Source organism: Theropithecus gelada, chromosome 5 (assembly GCF_003255815.1).
Source record: "Theropithecus gelada isolate Dixy chromosome 5, Tgel_1.0, whole genome shotgun sequence".
Taxonomy (NCBI): Eukaryota; Metazoa; Chordata; class Mammalia; order Primates; family Cercopithecidae; genus Theropithecus; species Theropithecus gelada.
In genome coordinates this window covers 57,097,020-57,115,777 of record NC_037672.1, presented here as the reverse complement: position 1 = coordinate 57,115,777, position 18,758 = coordinate 57,097,020, and the positions used below count along the sequence as shown (strand labels likewise).

General features: G+C 36.5%; 1 protein-coding gene across 1 annotated transcript in view; it reads right to left on the bottom strand.

Annotated features, from left to right (window-relative positions):
* Positions 1–18,758, bottom strand: part of WDFY3 (WD repeat and FYVE domain containing 3) — a 309,424-nt gene that overhangs the window by 101,435 nt on the left and 189,231 nt on the right. Inside the window, exons 20-27 of the mRNA XM_025385326.1 lie at positions 18,427–18,527; positions 18,066–18,284; positions 13,357–13,538; positions 11,155–11,386; positions 9,649–9,809; positions 6,665–6,776; positions 3,810–4,000; positions 2,222–2,374 (exon numbers count right to left, since the gene is read on the bottom strand). Of these exons, the coding sequence (XP_025241111.1) occupies positions 2,222–2,374; positions 3,810–4,000; positions 6,665–6,776; positions 9,649–9,809; positions 11,155–11,386; positions 13,357–13,538; positions 18,066–18,284; positions 18,427–18,527 (1,351 nt within the window). The remainder of the gene's footprint in view (positions 1–2,221; positions 2,375–3,809; positions 4,001–6,664; positions 6,777–9,648; positions 9,810–11,154; positions 11,387–13,356; positions 13,539–18,065; positions 18,285–18,426; positions 18,528–18,758) is intronic.

The following is an 18,758-nucleotide window of genomic DNA, read 5'->3' as shown; positions in this document are numbered from 1 at the left end:
TTTAGGCACTGCAATTATTTTCCTTATAGTTGTCAAATGACTATTTTAAAAATTTGGTAACTTAGGTATTTATAGACTACTTGCGGTTTGGAGTAATTGGGGATGCTATAAGAGGCCATAAAGTCAGCAATGTACTATAAAATAAAGCCAAAATTTATTAAGCAACTAAATTTCTGATGTTTGCATATTGAGTTTTAATCAGAAATCTGAGACTGAAGATAATCCTTGATTTAAATGTGTCAGTTACCACGTGAAAACAAGGTTAGGCTGGGTTAGGTAGGTCTTCTTAGTGATCGCATAATCCTTTCTGTCTACCACCTCTAGGCTTTCACTAGTTTTAAATTATCTATTTCTTTGTCTTTTTCTTCTAATGGGCTAAATGCCTTCAGTCGTGGACTCTTGCCTTTTCTTTTCACATCCTTCGTAACTAATACAGTGCTTGCCTCAAAAATATTCAGCAAGTGCTTTCTAAAAGAGTAAGAGGTTTGGATATCAGAACTTTGAATACTAGGCTGAGAAATGTGTACTTTATAGTGTAGAAAAGGAAAATCAGTGCAAGTCCTTGAATAAATGACAAGATTATGCCTTTGAAAGAATGAGGTCCCAAGGGTATGTAGGACAGCCTGAGCAAAGGGAAAAAAGAAGTGATAGTTATCCTAGTATGAATAGGAGAAGAATTGAGTAAGGCTTGAATTAAGATATAGCAGTAGAAGCAGAAAAGGCAGACTATGGAATGTGAAAGTAGAACCTATATGAAAATATCAGACTGTTTACAGACAGAGAAGAAGGAAGCTGATGTTTTCAATTTCAAGCCTTGGTGACTAGGCGAATGGTGGTGTTATTAACATAAACAGAGAAGTTAGAAGGAAGAACTAATTTGAGGAGGGATGCCAAGTTCAGTTAAGGTGCTGGTGGGACACAAAAATGGAAGTGTTGAGCAAGAATTAGAAATAAGTCTGGAATTCAGATGCCAAGGTTAGAGATTTAGATTTGAGGATCAACTCCACAGAGATGAGACTGTCAACCTAGGTAGGAGTTTAAAGGAAGGAAAACAACAAACACAGGAAAATGTAAAAAAGTAAAGATGGACATCTTTACAAAAAATAATGAAAACATCACTGCAAGAAAATAATAGAAAAAAATAGAAAGACATAAGAACCAGGATATTAACACCTGAAAGCTAGCAAAAGAAGTATAACTTGAAAGAATATGAGGGAAACAGACAACAGCCAATGTTACTGAGAGTTGGGGATACTGAAAACTGAGTACAGACCATAGATTTTTATTTAGAGGGAAGCTCCTACTAAGCTTTGAAAATACAGTGTCAGTAAAGCACTTAGGGCACACTATTTGTGAGGGATTCAATAACTGACAAAACAGAGCTTACAGTAGTTGTGAGGAAGAACGGTTAGGGCCTAGACATAAGAGTTCGCAAATACTAAGTGTTAGGCACTATTCTGGGTGGTAGGAACACAAAGACAAAGAAGATAAACACTATCTCTGCAATCATAAAGCCCACAGATCCTGCAGTTTCAAAGGGATATATTATATAAATTTAGTATATAGTAACTAACATGCAAAGTGCTGTAAACAAGAAATTAAATGGAAAAAGGCTATGAGTGATTAAGTGCTGCCTTCAGAGAACAGAGTATAAGCTGTTACAGTAATAAGCCAGTAGAAACGAAAATGCCTTTGAAAGAATGAGGTCCCAAGGGTATGCAGGGACAGCCTGAGCAAAGGGAAAAAAGAAGTGATAGTTATCCTAGTATGAATAGGAGAAAAATTGATTAGGGCTTGAGTTAGGATATAGCAGTAGAAGCAGAAAAGGTAGACTATGAAATGCGAACATAAAATGAATGATATTTTACCATGCAGTTGTAACCAAAATTAGAGGTCTAGGTCCTATTTATCAAGAAAAAGTTTCTATCAGAATCGCCTGATGAAAATATGTTCGACTTACGTAATGCCACTGCCAGCAGCAAATTAGCTAGTTAGGGATATGCACCATACCATTTCACTTCTAAAATATTTGCAAAATGGTATATCCTTGGAGAAAAGGAACCCCAGCATTATTCTACTTTTTATCTTTTACTAAATGATATTAACATGAATGTCACAAAATTACAGGACTTTAAACACATTTTAGAAATAAAATAGTTTATAATCATATGGAGTAAGAAATGCATTCATTGATTATATATTATTATGCTTATATACATACTTCAAAATCACAAAGGAGGTCCTGGAAAGCAGTCGAATTTGGAATAATGGAGGTCTCATGTCCACTATCAACAGTTCCCACCAAAGAAAAAGTTAGATGGAGGATGTGGCTGTTAAGAAGGGAACGTTTCTTCTTAAGCAACATTGCCAGCAACTACAAGAAAGTAATACCACATGCCTGTTGATAAATCATCATGTATATTCTTTACACACACACCCCAAACCCCCCAACATATGCACAGAATCCTATGTAGATGATTTTCTGAGATTTCAAAGTTACCTTCTAAATTTTTATTATGGCAATATAACATTAGGTAAAATCTGAAAAACAAAGGGATCCTAACACTATTATTAAAATATCTACTTTTACATTTACCCTTTCAATTCTAATATAAATATGTAAATAATTACCAACATGTGCATAAAATTGTATGTGTAATGAAAACATCACAGTAAGAAAATAAAATTGTATGCACATGATGGTAACTACTTAACTATACATTTTTTTCTGTATATAAACTTCTGCAATATAGTTTTCATAATTACAATTTTAAAAGGTTGAATGATAGTCTATGGAATGTTTAGAGTATAGTTAGTCATTCTCCCATTACTGGTGTATGTAGATTGCTCTATTTTTTCATGATAAACAATGCTGCAATAATCATTTTGAAAGTTTTGTAAAAGAAAACACTTATTGAAATAGTATAATTAAATCTATACAACACAGTAAACAGTATATTCATTATCAATAAACTAATGGCTAAACTTGCAGAAGGCATTTGTACTTCATGTATGATAAGAGGTTTTAATCTTCTTTCAAATATTTGTTCCTCTTCTTGTAAGTGATTTTTTGTCTAATTCTGGTACAGACTGTGGATACCTAAATGCTGCCCTTTTTTTTTTTTTTTTTTTTTTTTTGTAGGTCTTGCTCTGTGGCCCAGGCTGGAGTGCAATGGCGCAATCTTGGCTTACTGCAGCCTCCGCCTTCCGGGTGCAAGCAATTCTCCTGCTTCAGCCTCTGGAGTAGCTGGGATTACAGGCACATGCCACCACGCCTGCCTAATTTTTGTATTTTTAGTTTTCAGGAATAGCAATGGTACACTTATTATGTAGTGGCTTTCACATCTCCTGAGTAAGTAACAGAGACAAAAGATGGTAGGGTGTGAGGTGGAGGGGAGAGACAAGGAGACAGGGAGAGCCCTGAATCTTCTATGGATTTGGCAATCTTTTGAGAAAGGGGGAATAGGACCCCATTTCATTTCATTCCCATTTCCACAGAGAAAAACAACATTCAAACCAGCAAACCTTTGTTCTGAAAATATATTCAATGTATTAAAGCTATATTGAAATAATGTTGCCTAACTCAAGTGTTTAGTAAGATTTGATAAGATAGAAGAAAGAGGATAAAGCAAAATAAAGAAACAATACAACTTTCATTGAACATGTATCAGTTTTCATAAAACTACTGGCTCTTTAAGTTTACTTGGACAACATAATTCTTCCAGAGTTTGAAACAACATGAAAGATAATAAAAAGCAGGGTATTTTAGGTGCCAGGTGAAATGAAGGCAAAGTTTTACAGTTACAAACCTGGTAGCCCTTGATTCTTTCCATTTCTTTGCTGGCTAGTGGGTTACTCTTGACCACACAAACCAGGGCCTTGACTGCTGCATATAACCCTTCCACATCAGAGGCCATGGCCACCAGGCCCAGGATGGCTGCAGCTCCACCAATGTACTGCAAAGTAGTGGCAACAGGCTTAGGGACAAATGTTCTTACTCCTGATTAAAAGATAGTGAAAAATAATTAAGATAAATTTCCTACGTGAACAAGAACTGTATACATTATTTTGAAAAGTCTTTAAATAGTAAAGTTTTATTTTAAAAATATCTTCTGTCTATAATGCAAATTCTAGGGAAAGCATTAAAGGTAGGATTTGGGACAAGGCAATAAAGGCTGGCTGGTCACGGTGGCTCACACCTGTAATCCCAACACTTTGGGAGGCTGAGGTAAGTGGGTCACAAGGTCAGGAGTTTGAGACCAGCCTGACCAACATGGTGAAACCCCATCTCTACTAAAAATACAAAAATTAGCCGGGCGTGGTGGCACGTGCCTGTAATCTCAGCTACACAGGAGGCCGAGGCAGGAGACTCACTTGAACCTAGGAGTTGGAGGTTGCAGTGAGCCGAGATCGCGCCACTGCACTCCAGCCTGGGCAACAGAGGGAGACTCCATCTAAAGTAGTAGTAATAATAATAATAATAATAATAATAATAATAATAATAATAATAATTATAAAAGAAAAGAGAAAAAAGCTAATCTACATACTTTTAGAGAAGACTGGGTGTAGAGGAGTGAGCAGAGAAGAGCAGGGCTTTTCAGCAAGCACAAATGTTTCTACTGTGTAGCTTTGGGCTGTACTCAAAAGTGCAGTGGTCTTGAGAATGAATTTCTGAGTAAGTGAGAGTGCCTTAGTAGAGTCTGCTGGGGAATAACCTTGGGGACAGTAAAAATCACTTTAACTCTGTGAACTGGGGAACAGCTTGGAGAAGCCATCCTGGCGGGGATGAGGTACTTCCTATAGATAAACCAAGCAAAGCACATTACTGACCATTACCCAAAGCTTCTCTTGGTTAAGTAATCTGAGTAACAGTACATCAGTGACTTTAGGAGAGTGTAAGTTTATAGAAACACAGCCCTGGAACTGTGTGTCAATTAAAAAAAAATCACACCTACATTCCTAACATTTTAAAGAGGCATTATGTGAATGTCACTTGCCTGTTGACCAAGATAGAGATTTTAAAAAATAAAACTAACATGCATATTATATTTCTATGTGCTCTGCAGTATTCACAATACTTTCTTTCCTTCTTTCCCATTTTGTTTTTTAGACAGGGTCTTGTTGTCACCCAGGCTGGAGTGCAGTGGCTCAATCACAGCTCACTGCAGCCTCCTGGTGGGCTCTAACAATCCTTCTGTCTAGGCCTCCCAATGTGCTGGGATTACATGGTGTGAGCCACCATGCCCAGCCCACAATACCTTCATATATTACAGTGCTGGATTTTGAAAACTAGCTCCTAAGGTAATTAGGGCCAGGATTACTAGTTTATAGATAAGAAAACTGAAGTTCATAGAGCATAACTGAATGGCATAATATCACACAGTGGCACAACAGGAGCTGGAACCTAAGTCTCTGAACTCTTTATTTACTGCTCACTGCTCTTTCCACTATACCACAGGTCTGCTATACTTCTGAAAAGGACATACCACAGTGCTTAATACACATTTTTTGAATAAAAGAACACTACCATGTGCTTTAAAGAAAATTTTCTTCAATGCGATATTACCAAAAAAGAAAAACAAAGATTTATGCAATTCACTGGGACAATAAAAATTGCCAATGACTGATAAACATGTTGGATTCTGTCCAGCACAACACTAACTTTTTATTAATCTAAAAAGGAACCAGTATTATATACTGATTTGCACACTAAAAGGCACAATCACTGGTTCTGAATTTTGAATGGCCTGATTGGTTTATGTCTCAAGATCCTATCTAACCAAAAAACAAAAACAAAAACAAAAACGTTTTAAGCAGACATGTACAAGGCTCTGTACTACTCTCAACTTTCATTATAGCTTGAGTCATAGTGTTTATCTCAGAATCTCTTAGTTCTAGCTCATTTCTAAATTAACAAAACTCATGAGCTATATACCAAATCATGAAACAATCAGTAATAGTTCTGAATTTTGATACCTGTTGCTAAATGTAATTTGAAATTTACCTAAAAATTACATGAAATTATATAGTCAGTGCTGATCATTACTGACAAGAGGGAAACAGTGGGACTTTTTTTTTTTTTTTTAACTTTAAGTTCTGGGATACATGCACAGAACGTGCAGGTTTGCTACATAGGTAAACATGTGCCATGGTGGTTTGCTGCGCCTATCAACCTGTCACCTAGGGATTAAGCCTCACATGCGTTAGGTATTTGTACTGATGCTCTCCCTCCCCTTGACCCACTTCCCCTGACAGGTCCTGGTATGTGATGTTCCCCTCCCTGTTTCCATGTGTTCTCACTGTTCAGCTCCCACCTATGAGTGAGAATATGCGACATTTGGTTTTCTGTTCTTGTGTTAGTTTGCTGAGGATGATGATTTCCAGCTTCATCCATGTCCCTGCAAAGGACATAATCTCATTCTTTTTTATGGCTGTACAGTATTCCATGGTGGATATGTAAAAGTTAGTGGGATTTTATGAAAGGTTATTAATTTTAAGTTGACTGGAATTTGAGATTGTTATATTTAATCTCTGAATACTGCACGTACACTATAGGTCAGTGCTATACAATATGAAATTAAATACTGCCCCTCAAGTGAGGAAAGTGAATGCAAACTTGATGGCAAACAAAGAAGTCTGAAAAAACAAAGACAAGTCCACTCACCCAAGTATCCAATCAGAGCGGCCCCAATTGTCCGTGCAGATCCATTAAGATGTCCTGCTGAATTGTGTATCAACTTCACAGGAGTGGCATTCTCATGTGAGGAAATGCCTAACTGAAAAATAGGAAAGGAAAATAATGTAATTATATAAGAACAGTTTCAATGTTTTGATTGGAAAAAAACCCAAACACACGAATGGTAACATATCTTTTCTTTCCTCCCTTATCAGAATACCGAAAAACGGCATTTAGGTCCAGCCTGATGGCTCATCCCTATAATCCTAACACTTTGTAAGATAGAGGCAAGGGAATTGCTCGAGTCCAGCAGTTTGAGACCAGCCTGGGCAACATGGTGAGACCCCCATCTCTACTAAAATGCAAAAAATTAGCCAGGCCTGGTGGTGCATTACTCAGGAGGCAGAGGTAGGAGAAACACTTGAGCCTGGGAGGTCAAGGATGCAGTCAACAGAGATCGTGCCACTGGCACTCCACACTCCAGTCTGGGTGAGTTTATTTTTGGAAATGTACAAACGCTTCCAAAGTGTGGAAACTCATAGGAGTTAAGTTAAACACAATTTACTGAGATAAAGATGGCGAGAGGATTTTGAGACACAGCTTCAGGGGTCTTTCTGAATGAAGTTCTTTGGTAGTTTAAAGGTTGTTATCACTAACTGCCTCACAGTATTTCAGATCAGTGAACATATGAGCTTTATTCCATATCCAAGTAAACGTAAGTTATCCAAGAGTTTATAGATAAAATTGCCTACATAAAGGAATCTTACATTTTAATACATTCACACATAACACAAGATCTATTTTCAAGTCAAATATAACTTTAATTCTGTTGTTCACTATAGAGTTATGTACAGTTTATGTTCCTTAGATATGTATATGTGTCAACATATGTATATATGTATACACACACACACACACACACACACGAAGCACTCTGTAAGAGCTGTCAATACTTACAGTTCCTGGTCTCTTGATTTCCTTCCCCTTGGACTTTGCCTTCGGTAATCAGCCAAAATGGCTTGCCACACTCACTGACTCAGTCACTCCTCACTTCTCATCTTACTGTGACCACTTAAGACATTTCCACAATGAATCCTTGATCTTACAACATTAGGCTCTCCTGGTTTTTCTCCCTTCTCACTGATTGCTACTTCTCAGTCTTTTCTGGTTCTTCTTGATGTCCCCAACTCCGTAACACTGGAATGTCCCAGGTTTCAGTCTTTAAAACTTTCCATTTCCCTATCTACGTCTATGCTTTGGTGAATACATGTAGACTCATGGCTTTAAACACCACCTGTATAAATGTACTCCAGATTCATATTTTCAATGGCCTTGAAATCTCTACTGTGATGTCGAATACACTTCTCAAACTTCTAAAACAGAATTCTTAATATTCCTCCCAACTCTACTCTTTTTGTAGTTTTCACCAAATCATAAAATTTGACTCCATTTTCCCAACTGTTCAAGCAAAAAACCTGGACTCCTTAACTCTCTCACCTTTCACACTCATTCCACATTCTATCACCCAAAACTGCTAGGTCTACTTTTAAAATATACCTTGAGCCTTGTGGGGTGGCTCACACCTGTAATCCCAGCACTCTGCGAGGCTGAGGCAGGTGGATCACCTGAAGTTAGGAGTTCGAGACCAGCCTGGCCAACATGGTGAAACCCTGTCTCTAATAAAAATACAAAAATCAGCTGGGTGTGGCATGCCTATAATCCCAGCTACTCAGGAGGCTGAGACAGGAGAATCACTTGAAACCGGGAGACGGAGGTTGCAGTGAGCTGAGATGACACCATTGCACTCTAGCCTAGCTGACAAGAACGAAACTCCGTCTCAAAAAAAAAAGTGTATATATATATATAATACACATATACAAGGTGTGTGTGTGTGTGTGTGTATATATATATATATATACACACCTTGAATCTGATCACTTCTTATCACCACCACTGCTATTGCCCAAGTTAAAACCACCATCATCTCTCATAGGAATTATTTATCGGCCTCATAACTTGTCTCCCTACTACCACCTTTGTTTCTCTTCAGTCTATTCTCAACAGAAGTCATAGTGATAAAATGTAAGTTACAGCATTTCCCTCCTATGTCTGAAACTCTATAATGCTTCCCATCTTTCTCCATCAAAGCCAATGTCTTTACAATTGCCCCATGAATCCTAAACAACCTGGGACCCATCACCACTCTGGGCTCCTCTCCTACTGCCTGGTCCCTCTCTAATTTTATTCCAGCCACATGTCTCCATGGCAAGCAAGCATTAGTACTTTTCTCAGGGCCTTTGCACTTGGATTCCTGGAATACAAAACACTCCCACACCCATAGGTATATCCCATGCTGCCTATTCCTATGGCTTGTACCTCATCCCTGTCAAGTCTTTGCTCAAAATTCACCTTCTCAGTAAAGTCTCCTTGGACCACCATATTTAAAACTTGAAACTTCTCTCTTTCCCCTTCCCTGCTTTATTTTACTGCATAGCACCCATCACCTTCTAACATACTTTATGATTAGGTTATTTCTTTAGGTATTATCATCTATCTCTTCCACTAGAATGCAGGAAACATAAGAGCAGAAATTTTCTTTTTATCCACTGCTATGTCCTGAACTGAATGTCACCTGGCACATAATAGGTCATTCATTAAAAAGTTGAGTTGTAGCCTTAAAAACAGTAATTGTTTTCATTAGTTTTCTAAAGTTAAATTTCTTAATTGCCAATATAAATAAAAAAATTAATATGAATTATGTACTCATAACAGAAACTGTCACTTTTCCAAATTAAGTTACATATCTACATGTGTTTTGGCCTGCATTTGAAGTCAAATTAACCAAACATAAACAACACATGAAAGGCATGATTTTTAGCAATCACTCATAATTGAGTAGTATCCATATGAGACTCTGAGATACATTCCCAGTGAGAATCAGCCATAGTACACCAAGAAATCATCCTGCCTACCTGCTTAGCAATGGCTTTGCTATCCAATTTGTTATACACTTTCCGGATTCTTGCCACTGTTAGAGAAGACACAGAGAGTGCATAGAGGCCAAACGACACCTTCTCCTCTGGTACTAATGACACAGGGGATGGCACTACCCCTTCGGATTTTGCATCTTTACCTTCAAAAGAAGAATAATTCTTTTCAAAATCATCAGTAGTTCTCATCTTAAAATAAGTTTTTTATTCTTACTATCATTTTTAAATGAGGAGGCTTGAAAGTCTTAAAGTAGAATAAGAGAGGTAAATTTAAAAACTATTTTACTTCTCAGCTCTTCATTTATTTCTTTAATTAAAAAATGGAAAAAGAAATCTAGCCATAGAGTTCTACATTTTAAGTGCTACTCTTAAAACATGTTTAAAATATAGCACAATGTAAAGGAAGAAAAGTTTTAACTGTTATCTGACGAATTGTAAAACATGTCCCCCTGGATTCAAAGGAAAAAGGATGGAGATGAATAAAATGCCTATCAGCCATGTAGCACTATGTCCCCTCCCCCAAAAAAGCACTCAGATATGCCTGCCTGTATTCTCCAAGACAACAAAGCAGAAGAGTTATTAATAAAGGCACGTGTTTTAAAGCCACATGGCCTGAGTTTGAATCTTGCTTTATCACTTAAAAGCTGTGCGACTTATATGTCTTTGTGCCTCATTTTCCTCTTCTGTGAAATGGGAATATTGACAGTACCTAATTCACGGTGTTTCGAGATGAATAAATACATGTGAAGGGCTCAGAACAGCTACATCCTTCATTTGTATTGACTTATTTAGCACACAGTAAGAGACCAAGAAGTGTTAGCTTTTATTAGATACCATTTAATTAAGAATGAGTGAAAAGATAAATTACTAAATGATAGGATTATGACCATTTACAATATACTTGTCCTAATTCTTCTGAGATTCTTGGTGGAATCAGAACAAGGGAGTGGAAGACATCATTTGCAAGAAGTACTAGCAAGGAATTGCCAGCTTAACATCAGTTCCTCTGAGTCTATATTTCATTTGGGAGAAAGGATAACAAACAGTAGGTTTGGAGTAAAGAAGTGAGAAAAAATAATGTTAAGTGATCTAATCTAGAGAATATATGTGTGTGTTTATTGAACCTATCTGTTCTTCCTTTAACAGGAGTGGCTATACTTTAAACTGCTTCATGTAATAGGAGAAATCACAAAAAGAGAAGAGTGTCACACAGTTAGACTCCTAGAGGGCATATACCTATATCTCGGAGCCAGTAAGAGAAACTGGATAATAAACCATCAGGCATAAAGACAAAGAATCCAGAAAGTGCAGTATGATCAGTGGAGGAAAATATTTTAAAGAGGAGTGAGTATCCTGCTGAAGAAGATTAGAGAAAGAGAAGGCGCTTTTCCTAGATAAACAATATGTATAACCTCATACACACACATGCATCTATATTGCAGGAGTTAAATTTCACACAACTTCAGGAACTAAAAATAAGTTACTCACATGGCATACATACAGCCTGAAAGCTTCCAACGTAATTTGGTCCAAGTTCATAAATGGTAGTAACATTTGAAGAAGGCAAAACTTCTTCTAGAAAATGTGTGGGTCCCAGGCGCCAAACCAAGGAAGCAATTTGGCGTTGGGCAGGTGGAGTACCAATGTAGGCATAGACCGTGCTCACCACTGGTGGATTCGCTGAACCTGAACCCCCTGGAGTACTGTGAACATAATGAAGCTGTAAGGAAGACAAAAGCAAATGTGTGAGATGTGAACACTTTCCCCAGGAAAATAACTACTTTGACATATATATTTTCATTATCTCAAGGTAACACAACTTTACAAATGCACAAAAACATTTGGGGCTGAGAAACAGGAAGGGCAAGGCATGATACTGGGATCTGTAACTGAGGACCAGGTATAGTAACTAAAACTTTTATCCAACTCTCTAACACAGATAAACTCTTTAATGCTAGAAATGGCAACAAACAATTTTAGGGATACTGTCAATGGCTGGTTTGCATATCAAGTTAATGATGCTTCTCTGAAATTTTTGTGCTGATATAAAGAGAGCTTTCCACGATAGAATTAAAGTAGTCTTGAAATTAGGTATGTTACCTTCAATGTGAGTCCGTTAACTAAAATTACTGATGAAAACTGTTTTATAGAGATAAATTATTATAATGAATACATAATTAAGTACAGTATAAGAGATAAAGAACTTAAGTTGCTTTTTCTTGCTGAAGCAGCTTAATGGGATGAAGGACATTTCCATTAATTGTTGTGTCATAATAACATCTCAGCTTCAGATCCTATTCATTATTCTGTATATTAAACAGCAGTTCTTGGTGATGTTAATAGCACAACTGTGAAGACCAACATGTGAGCTACAGTTGATTTCACACTACTGTGACTATTGACAGGGACAGTGATGACGATGATGTAAATAAATCAATAATAAATTTCCTACTGCTCAACTCTACAAGCTGAGGCCATTTTTATTTTTAATGATACTAAAATTAATGAAGTAGCAATGTACTAGAGAATCTACAAACTCATTTCAAATGTAATCATGTATACAAATAAATCAACGACTATTCCACAAGGTGCATTTTAGGGTTTATCATACTGAAACACAATGCCACAGTAAAATGTCATCATCATCAAGGAAGGAAATAAATTCAAAGATGCTGCTGGTTTCAGTGTTTTTTAAACTTTAATTCACACACAAGGACAAACTTTGTCTTTTTTTCTTTCAAATGATCGCTCTAAAATGGATACCTGCCTATAATCCCAGCATTTTGGGAGGCTGAGGTGGGAGGATCACCTGAGGTCAGGAGTTCAAGACCAGCCTGGCCAACATGGTGAAACCCCATCTCTACTAAAAATACAAAAATTAGCCAGGTGTCATGGCACGCACCTGTAGTCCCAGCTACTTGGGAGGCTGAGGCAGGAGAATTGCTCAAACCCAGGAGGTGGAGGTTGCGGTGGGCTGAGATCATGCCACTGCACTCCAGACTGGGCGACAGAGTGAGACGCAGTCTTAAAAAAAAAAAAAAGATACTAACTTTTAGAAGGTCAAGAATTTTCAGAGTTTGCGAGCTGAGTTCTGTACAAAGTAACAAGCAGTATTTATTCTCATTCAGAAAAAGGGAGTTTCACCTGTTTCTTTACTCAATAATCAACTCTCTTTTTTTCTCTTCTAAATAGTATCAAAATCTACAGTAATGTTTATGTAGTCATTCATTCAAGAAACAATAAACTGAATACCTACTATCATTATCGGGGACTAATCTGGGTGATCTGAAAACAAAGAAAAAAAAGCAATTCTAGCTCTAAAGAATATAAGTCTTCTGGATGAAATTACAGCAACAGCAATGAAGTGACAAAATAGTGTGTTCACCGTTATTTAGGAATCCTTCAACTGGTTCCTCTATTATGAAAAAGCACCTAGCAAACTGGCTTAAGCTCTTGCATATTCAGCAACTTCTTTAGTACCTATAAGCCCTCATTTCTATTCTTCTCTAATAAAATGGTAAGAATTGGTTACATGAGTCTAACATATTATTCAAATGGGTACTGAATATCAACTTAAAATTAAGAAAGTAATTATACAAATATCACTGTAATACACACCCACCCCACCCACACCCACCCCAAACTACTACCTTATAAAGCAGGTAGATTTACAAGTGCACATACTCTTACCTTTACAGTGTTAACAAGCTGTCCATCAATATAGAGGGCTGCAGTACTGTTTTTCAACATGCCTTTGCTCATTACCAGGACCAAATGATGCCACTGTCCCTCAATGATAAGCTCTCCACATCGAAAGCGAGCACAGCATGGGAGAATTTCATAAAATGAGGACTCTTCACTAAAATCATCAACTGAAATAAAGGGGGGAAGACATAAAAAACTTTTTCCAACACCATCCCTATTCAAATTATTCATATCTAGATCAGCATGTTTTGACTTTATGTTAAAACAAAATAATGATGCAGACTGATTTGAGTAATAATACAATTCTGGAAAAAAAAATGATAATGCGGGCTGGGTGCAGTAGCTCACGCCTGTAACGTCAGCACTTTCGGAAGCTGAGGTGGGCGGATCACCTGACGTCAGGAGTTTGAGACCAGCCTGGCCAACATGGTGAAACCCCGTCTCTACTAAAAATACAAAAATTAGCCAGGCATGGTGGTGTACATCTGTAGTCCCAGCTACTCGGGAGACTGAGCCAGGAGAAACGCTTGAACCTCGGAGGCAGAGGTTGCAGTGAGCTGAGATTGCACCACTGTACTCCAGTCTGGGTGACAGAGCGAAACTCCATCTCAAAAAAATAAATAAATAAAAATAAAGAGATAATGCAAACAGAAGATGCCCTATTCATGCAGTACCCTTACCAGCAGTAAGAAGTGAAACCTAGAATGTATTTTTGCTCTCTTCTGCTCAGGAAATATAGGTATAATCAAAGTTACAATGAACAAAAGTTAGCTAACGAAGTAAATAATACCTAAGAATAAAGAGACAATAACATTATGACAAACACTAAAAAGAGACTAGTTGACACCCAAAACAAAAATAAACAAGTGGGACTATCTCAAACTGAAAAGCTTTTGAATAGCAAAGGAAACACCAGAGTGATAAGGCAATCTATGGAATGGGAGAAAAATATTTGCTAACTATGCATTTCATAAGGGATTAATGTCAAAAATACCTAAGAAATTACTAGAACTCAATAGTAAAGAAACTAATAATCAATTAAAACTGAGCTAAGAACTTGAACAGACATTTCTACAAAGAAGGCATATAAATGGCAGACAGGTATATGAAAAATGCTCAATGTTACTAATCATCAGGGAAATCCAAATCATAAGCACAATGGCATATCACCTCACACATGTCAGAATGGCTATTATCAAAAAAACAAAACACAAGTGTTGGCAAGAATGTGGAGAAATTGGAAGCCTTGTGCACTGTTGGTGGGAATGTAAAATGCTGCAGCTGCTATGGAAAACAGTACGGAGGTTCCTCAAAACACTGAAAATAGAACTAACATATAATCCAGCAATACCATATCTGGGTACTTATCTAAATCACTGAAATCAGGACTTCAGAGAGTTATCAGTACTCCCCTGGACAGATGAGTAGATAAAGAAAATGCGGTATATGCATACAATGGAATAACAATTAGCCTTAAAGAAGAAAATTCTGCAGTATCTGACAACATACATGAAGCTTAAGGACATTATGCTAAATGAAACAGCCAGTCATAGAAAGACATATATTGCATGACTCCACTTATATGAGGTATTTAAAATAGCCAAATTCAGAGAAACAATGAATGAAATGTTGGTTGCCAAGGGCTTGAGGGAGGGGCAAATGGGAAGTTACTAATCAAATGGTGCTAAGTTTCAGTGAAGCAAGAGAAAAAAAGCTTGAGATTTGCTCTACAACACTGTAACTACAGTCAACAATAATGCACCGTAACTTTTTGACATTGATTTGGTTACAGTATGGGTTAGAAAAAGAACCAAGAAAAATGTAAAGTTTATTCTTGCTATATGCTATGCTCAATGATACAAGATGACAACTATCTATTATTAGTTAGTGGCCATACTGTCCATAATAAAAGGTAGTAAGAAGGAGATGATTTACAGCATAGACTAGGTATTTGTTGATCCAAGTTTCCTGCTTTATCAGACAACCTTGTCTCATGTATATAAACATATTCTGATTTGCTATCATTCTACGATTACTTCCTGACTCCAATCTGGCTCCTCTTTGTTACCCTATATGTTACCAGACCATGCTAAGAAATAATGATTTCATATTAATTTAATTTTAATGTTAAGCTAAATAAAAATTAGTTTACCTTTTATCAGTACTTAACAAGTGGCAAGACAGCAGTAGAAAACCAGATTTTAAATACTCATTTAAAAAGAAAATTAAGAAAAGGGCTAACCTGTAACCATATAATTTAAAGCAGATCTGGTATTTTTCACTGCATGTACAAACAAGTAAACATACTGAAAGTAAAATTTATGTGACATGAAGAAGAAAATGCAAATAAAATATTGATTTCTATTTTTGGAATATTAAAATATCTGCACATACTTAAATACCTAGATTATATTTTAGAATGGGAATTCAGAATATATGTCTGTTGATAAGACTATTACACAGACAAAAATCTTATCCATGAGGTTACTTGGTATAGGAACTGAATAAACTAGGCAGAAAGCAGAGTCCTAAAGCCTTGAAAGGTGTAGTGTTATGGTCCAATGGAGGTGAAAGTAAATATGAACATATGGGTGAAACAAGGAACTCGTCCCTCTTCCTTCCCTGGTTCGTAGACTATAAGTCTCCTCAAGTATCGAAGAAGATATTCCTTATAAACATTTGTGAGAGTTTCACTTTCTGACTTAGGTTTGAACTAAGACATTTCTAGCACTGAGTGGTATGTCAGGATATCTCAGTGAGCCAACTGGCTTATGACAACTCTTAATTTCCTAGGCATCATAATGGGTTATAGCTGTTGAGAGAATGAATTCTGGCAATACTAACACATATGTTACCGTCATTTCTAATCATATATGGACTACAGCAACCTGGCAAATTACGTTTAGTAATAAAAATGAGATAAGAGTTAGAAAATATTTTCCTAGTTTATAGATTTATCTCCAGATCCACTCCTTAACTTTTCCATTAAATTCTAGGGTGTCTTCGAGTTCCCCATTATTATTCACTTTTCTCATTGTTTCCTTCTCAGGCCGTTCATTTCCTCTATTCATGTATTTATATGTTTACATAATATCTGTATGCATAATACATTCTAGGTACTGTGTTAGACAGGGCAGCCTAGATTACAAAGATTAATAATTTTGTTTGTGGGAGGTTCAAATAGCATAAGCAGACAAAAACAAATTAAAAATTAAAATCTATGAAGTCTAGATAAGAGATGAAGACTATTAAACAAGTGCTATGGAAGTACGCACAGGGAGGAAGGGAAGATTTGAGAAATATTAGGGAGGAGTATTACAGTAAGACTTAGTGGAAGGGGTGGTATTTTCAAGTTGACTCAAGGTTTCTAGCTAGGCTAACTGGCAGTGGTTGTGCCATTTATCAACACAGGAAAATATAAGGAGATGTAGGTTTTTTGTTTTTATTTGAAACGGGATGTCTCTCCTAGGCTGAGTGCCGTGGCACCTTCACAGCTCACTACAACCTCAAACTCATGGGCTTCACCAATCCTACCACCTCAGCCTCCTAAAGGAGATGTAGGTTTTATAAAGAAGGAATATTAGAATCTGAGATGTTTACTGGAATACTGTTCATGTGGAGGTGTTTAATATGCAGTTGGAAATATGAGGACCTAGCTTGGGACATAGACAAATGAAAAAAAAAAAACCTTGACTTCACAGTCCTTGAGATAAAAAGACTTAAAGCAATACTAGTTCACGATTTTTTTTCCCATGAAGAGCTGGTCAAGTATAAAGATGAAAGGTGAAACACTGGAGAACACTACTTCTGAGGGGCAGATAGAAGAGAAAGCTCAAGATGGAAGGAAATTGCAAAACAAAGATCAGAGAAATAGTGAGTATTCTAGAACACAAGATTGGAGGTAATTTTAATTAGGACGAATTAGTCAACGGGACCAAATGCTACTAAGGGACAAATAAAGCATCATAACAAGAATTTTAAAGTACTAACTATATTGATGTCTAGTTCTGTGCTAGGTACCATGAGGAATACTAAGTCAAGAAACCTTACAATCTTTAAAGACTAACATTCATATTAAATTAATATGTATTGAATACCAACCACATGTCAATATGTGATATTATTTTACTTAGTTAAAAGAACAAAATTAAAAAAATCACATTTATACAAAATGCTTTGAGTTTGGAGATCTACTGTACAGCACTGTAAAGTCATGGCATGTTGGAGAAAACTAGGGAATTCGAGTTATAAAATAGTATATAGTATGCATTACATCTTGAAGGTAAGTGACGGATACGGTAATTGAAATGTTATTGTGTCTAGCACAGTGTGGCACATATGGCAGGCAGGTGCTCAATGAATATTAATTAGTTAAACAGAATTCACAGCCAATGATAATCCTTACCAAAATACATCAAACAAGCAACCTGCTTTCCTATGAAAAGCTGTGATTTCTTGGCAAGTAGAGATAAGTCCTTATTAGGTACTCACTCCCTCCACTGTTTTGTAAGTCTCTTTTGAAAGTGCCTTAAAATTCACTGGTAAGCAATATTCAATGTTTCATATAACTTGTTCTATGCTATAATAATTTAAGCTGAAAAGTCATTATTAGTTGGACTTTTAAAATAAATACAAAAATGAAGTTTTAATACTTTTATAATCAAAAGAAGCAAACAGAAAAAACAAATACTGACCATAATTTTGGAGGAGTTCCTCTTTGGTGGAAACAATCAGAGATCGGTCTTTTGCTGATAGAACTATGGCAAGGCACACGTAATGCTGCTCGGAAGAATTTGCTCGGCGTACAACAGTAAGAAGTCTGACAGGGTGGTTATTTGGAGGAGAACTAAAATGTTCAATACAAAACCAGCTAGAGTAACTTAAGCCAGAGGGAGGAGGAAAGAATCTTTCACCTACAGTAAAAATTTTAAAAAAAAGTTTGTGTGGATTAATATTTATATTTTTAAAAAGATGCCAACAAAAGCATGTAAACTCTAAATTAAACATAATGTACTGGAAAAAAATTATCATAAGCAGAAAGAAAATATTACTTACCAGAACCAATGCCACTGACCACAGCTCCATCAATAAGACCTGTCGTGACGGTATTAGTTGTAGGAGCATTATGAGGGGCCAAACTGGGCAGAAACAGACAGCTATTAAAGAAAAGACAACATACATATTAGAGATCAATGACTCCTTCTCTTAACACTGTGCACTTACCACAGTGAAATAACTGCCAGTATTTAATGTTGATTAGAGAAAATATCATGGAATAAATCTGGATGCCTTGCAAAGCCCTTCCCTTCTTTTAATCATGTAAGGGTATCAAAAGACGTAATTTTAAAATCTCCCAAAATAACATTTTTAATTTAAATTTAAAAAAA